Here is a 5195-nt window from a genome sequence, read left to right as displayed (position 1 = left end):
TTTGTGGACTAAAACTGCAAATTAGGGATCCTTGAGGAGAATTATGTATATTTGTTATTTCATGTCTACTTTTACCAACTTAAAGTCAACAACCGGCAAAAAAAAAAAAAAAAAAAAAAAAAAAAAAAAAAAAAAAAGTGATCCCTTCACTTTATATTAATCATCATATAATTTTATTTTTTAAATGGTAGGTCTCTCAATAAACATGGGTAAAACATGGGTGCGATAAAAGAAGTTCCAAGTGATCATTCATCCTAGTACACAATTCTATTTTGTTGATTTTTTCTCGTTTTGAGATTTTTGTTTAAAGTTGTTAGATTCGTGTTGTTAATAGGAACATACAACTAACCATTTTAGATATTCTTATGATATTATAATTCACTTTTTCTTTATTATTTTTTCACATGAATTTGTTGATTTATAAATTAAAAACTTAAATAAATTTGCAACATTTAAAAGACACACATATGTATTAATTCTCTTAATTTAAAAAAAAAAAACAATATTTAATACATATCGACGGAAAATAAACGAAGAACAAAAATTCAACTAATTAATTGAAGAATGAAGTTGAAGGGTGAAAAGAGGTAAAGGATGTGAATCGACAAAAATGTATCAAAGACACACTTGTAGCCTTTTACATCGAGCACTTATAGCCTTGTAAGTAAATGATGCATATTAGTTTGGACTAAAATAACAATGAACACACTCAATTAGTCTAAATATGTAAAATAATGTATAGTTCAAGGACTATTTTGTAATATACCATTTTCTTTCCAAAACACAGTTTCAGCTCATTCAATTCCTACAAGGTCCTCTCTCTCCTCCACTCTGCTCAAACACGATTTTTTAGATTCCCATAATCTCGTTGGGTTCCTGCATTGTGATCGATCAATTCATATACAAATGCATCTTTACATACATCATAAAAAGGTTCTAAATTTATCAGCTACAAGAAAAAACTACAGTTTCTGAAGTAAAAAAATGCAAGTTTTCCATCTGGGTTTTCTTCTATCTTCGCTCTAACACTAATTTCTCATCCAAATTCATCATCATGGACTTCATGAAAGAGAAGCAAGTCAGGTTAATTTCTGCACATTTCACTCTCAATTTACTTATTTATACGTCTTCTACAATCACGTATCAAACTTCCATCAATCAATAGCTGAAATTTTCAATCGAATCCAATAGGTTTTACACCGGCGAAAATGGAAAGTCAAACTTCGAACATTCATGGCAAATCCCAGAAAAGCAAATACCAGAACACAAGATTTCATCAGCCCCATTGCTAATGAATGGCGCTAAAAGTCATATGGGTGTTATTAAATTGGGGAAATCGAGAGTTCACCCAGAAGAAGCCACCGATTTAAACGGAAAAAGGGTTTTAGATCCTGGAAGCGAAGTGATCTTACAATGGAACAGAATGTTTCTTTTCTCTTGTTTAGTCGCACTTTTCGTTGATCCCTTGTTCTTCTACCTCCCTTCAGTACAAATCAATGGTGATTCTTCATGTATGCTGTCTGATTTGAATTTAGGGATTGTTGTTACTTGTTTACGAACAATCGCAGATATCTTTTACATGTTGCACATATTTATAAAGTTCAGAACAGCTTATGTGTCTCCAAGTTCACGAGTTTTAGGAAGAGGTGAACTTGTTATGGATCCTGAAAAAATAGCAAAAAAGTACATGAAGTCGGATTTCTTCATTGATCTTGTTGCCACTTTGCCTCTTCCTCAGGTCTTTCACTTATTTCTTTATCATAATTTACAGCATCATACTTTCATTTCTTCATATTATAACATCGAACTATTTTTGAATATTTATTCAGATTGTGATATGGTTTATTATACCAGCTATTAGAACACAACATGCTGATCATACCACAAATGCCCTTGTGTTAATTGTGCTCCTTCAATATATTCCAAGATTCTATCTTATTTTTCCATTAAGCTCTCAAATCATTAAAGCTACAGGAGTTGTCACCAAAACTGCTTGGGCTGGAGCTGCTTATAATCTTGTGTTGTACATGTTAGCTAGTCATGTAAGCAAAAGCAACCCTTTCTTATTAAGACATTCTACTTTCAAAAAACTACTTAATTATAAAGAATAAAGACATTATATTTTGAAAGTAGGATTCTATAATAAACAAATCAATGAAATTACATTTCAATTTCTTACATACAACATATTATTTGTAGGTAATTCATTGGATATTTATTTTGGTAGGTTTTAGGGGCATCATGGTACTTGTTGTCTTTTGAAAGACATGCAACATGTTGGAAATCCACATGCAGAAATGATGATGTTTCAATGAAATGTTTTCTTCCTTATTTGGATTGTGGTTCTTCAAATGATGATGAAAGGGTAAAATGGGCAAATGGGACAAATCTTTTTGGTATTTGTGATCCTGATAACCCTCAAGGTTTTAATTATGGGATATTTGGAGATGCTGTTTCAAAAGGTGTTGTTTCCTCTAACTTTGTTGAAAAGTACTTCTACTGTTTATGGTGGGGCTTACAAAATTTGAGGTATTGTTCCATTAATATTCTGTTAAAATGATGATCAAAGTTGAAGTTTTTTTTTTTTTTTTTTGTTTTTTTGTATTTTTCATAGAGTTTAATGTAAAAAGTAATGATTGGTTTTTATTGCATGTAGTTCGTATGGACAAAATTTGTCCACAAGCACATATATTGGAGAAACATCTTTTGCCATACTCATTGCCATTATGGGGCTCGTATTATTTGCACATTTAATTGGAAATATGCAGGTAAATATATTGCACTTTTTTTTTCAAATAAATTAATGGAATTCTAATCCATGTGTAAGATGCTTTAATGTAAAAAGTAATGATTGGTTTTGAGTTTTTATTGCATATTAGGACGTTACACTTTGAAAAATATATTCAATTATAACAGAAGAAATTTCTTTGTATTTGAGTATGTTTTGTAATTTGGTAGATTTTTCAAAGTACAATGTTTTAATAGGGTGAAATGAAAGTAGGGTGCTATAATAAATAAACTAATGAAAAAAAAACATTTTTATTTCTTGCATTTAACCCTACAATTAACTACCTTTAGACCTATCATTTAAAGTATGATCTCCTAGTAAGAAAAAAAAATCGAAAATACAAGGCAATAACTGGGTAGATTTTTCAAAGTACAATGCCTTAATGTGAAAAATATTAGAAGTACAATGCTATATAAAAAGAAAGGAAGTACTATGCTATAATAAATGAACATATAAAAGGTGCTATTTCTTGAATCTAGCCAATAAAAATATGAACGAAACCGTATTCATATGACATTGCTATAATTAAGTAGATTTTCAAAGGATAATGTTGTAAATTGTAGTAGCCTAATAGGAGGAAATAAAAGTAGGTTGCCATAATAAACAAATTAACAAAACTAGATTGCTATTTATCACACTTAATCCTATTTTTAACAAACTTTACAATATTCTTGTAGACCTACCTACAATCTATCACAGTAAGGCTCGAGGAGTGGCGGCTGAGGCGGCGGGACACCGAGGAATGGATGAGGCACCGCCAGCTCCCAAACGACTTACAAGAACGTGTCCGAAAGTTCGTACAGTATAAATGGGTCGCAACACGCGGAGTCGATGAAGAATCTATTTTACGAGCTTTACCTTCCGATCTACGTCGAGATATCCAACGCCACTTGTGTCTCGATCTCGTTCGACGTGTAAGATTTGCAGTTCCGACCTAATCGTCAAATTATGTGTCTTATATGTCTGCTAGACACTGGCTCTGATACCATGTTAAAATATATAGTGTCTTTATAGACTCCAACATATATAGAGACAGTCCAGACAGGACTGTGTCTAGCTGATGTGGGACGCTAACAGTGTCATGTCTTCTTTGTTTGTAGGTCCCGTTTTTCTCACAAATGGATGATCAACTACTTGACGCGATATGCGAGCGATTAGGCTCGTCATTAAGCACCCAAGGCACGTTTATAGTACGGGAAGGCGATCCAGTTTCGGAAATGCTTTTTATCATTCGGGGAAGACTCGAGAGTTCAACAACTAACGGAGGCCGAACTGGTTTTTTCAATTCGATTACTTTACGGCCGGGTGATTTTTGTGGCGAAGAGTTGCTTGCGTGGGCCCTACACCCGAAATTGACCCTAAATTTACCATCTTCAACGAGAACCGTAAAAGCCCTAAGTGAAGTGGAAGCGTTTGCATTATGCGCCGAGGATCTAAAGTTCGTTGCTAATCAGTTCCGGCGATTACATAGTAAAAAACTTCAACACACGTTTAGGTTTTACTCGTATCATTGGCGGACATGGGCGGCTTGTTTTATTCAGGCGGCGTGGAGGCGGATTAAGAAGCGGAGAATGGCGTGGAATCTTAGTATGAGTGAATCGTCGTATAGGCCCGATGATGATGACGATGATGATGAGCGGATGCGTGAAATGGACCACCATGAGGAGGCGGCAGCGGAGGCGGTGTATGATCGGAATCCGGCGAAGCAGAATTTGAATGTTACGATATTGGCGTCGAGATTTGCAGCTAATACGAGGCGAGGGATGTTGAAGACGAAGGATGTTGAGTTGATTAAGTTACAGAAGCCGGATGAACCTGACTTCTCAGCCGATCCTGATGACGATTAGTTTAAGTCTGGATACTGATACTGATACTGATACTGATACTGATACTGATATTGATATTGATACTGATATTGATATTGATACGGATAATGATACAAATGCAGATATGGGTGCATGATACATGATACTTGTGTAGTTAGTGGTATGTGGGTATTTATGAAATACTTCAATAGCGTGTCAATATGTACTATTAAGTGATCTAAGCATGATTAAACGTTACGATATGATTGAATATCGACTTAACGAATAACAAATATTTAATACGATTTAAACTAATTGCTTGACAAGATTTTTCCGCACCATGATATATTATAGATTGTGCTGGATTCAAATATGAGTACATTTTTTCGTGAATTGTTTACATTGAGATCTTATACACAAGTGAAAGCCCAAATTGCCAAACCGTTTTAAGTCCGGGGAATATACACACAACTCTTGCTATTTTAAATTTTTTGGCAATATTGTATTAGGTTTGTCACTTTTTTGGCACGAGTGCTACCATGGAAAAGAGAGAGAAAGGGTGGAATTGTCTTGCTAGTTTATCATTGGAATTTATAGTTGAG

The 5195-nt window shown here is 34.0% G+C and overlaps 1 protein-coding gene across 1 annotated transcript; it reads left to right on the top strand.

Moving 5' to 3' along the window:
- Window positions 1-820: 820 nt before the first annotated feature.
- Window positions 821-4888, top strand: LOC145048819 (putative cyclic nucleotide-gated ion channel 14). Its single transcript, XM_078997435.1, has 7 exons — window positions 821-1083; window positions 1192-1738; window positions 1830-2042; window positions 2228-2529; window positions 2657-2768; window positions 3466-3702; window positions 3889-4888. The coding sequence occupies exons 1-7, from the start codon at window positions 1055-1057 to the stop codon at window positions 4633-4635; spliced, it is 2187 nt and encodes a 728-aa protein (XP_078853561.1). The 5' UTR covers window positions 821-1054; the 3' UTR covers window positions 4636-4888.
- Window positions 4889-5195: the final 307 nt, after the last annotated feature.

This window comes from Lactuca saligna, chromosome 5 (genome assembly GCF_052625555.1).
Source record: "Lactuca saligna cultivar CGN05327 chromosome 5, ASM5262555v1, whole genome shotgun sequence".
Lineage (NCBI taxonomy): Eukaryota > Viridiplantae > Streptophyta > Magnoliopsida > Asterales > Asteraceae > Lactuca > Lactuca saligna.
Note: the sequence above shows the minus strand (reverse complement) of the source record. Positions and strands in the feature narration are given on the sequence as shown.

Bases quoted from the DNA above. Each gene is read 5' to 3' on its own strand.
- LOC145048819 (XM_078997435.1), top strand. From the start codon at position 1,055: ATGGACTTCATGAAAGAGAAGCAAGTCAG. The intron at 2,043-2,227 runs GTAAGCAAAAGC...TTATTTTGGTAG, and splicing joins TGTACATGTTAGCTAGTCAT to GTTTTAGGGGCATCATGGTA. The intron at 3,703-3,888 runs GTAAGATTTGCA...CTTTGTTTGTAG, and splicing joins GTCTCGATCTCGTTCGACGT to GTCCCGTTTTTCTCACAAAT.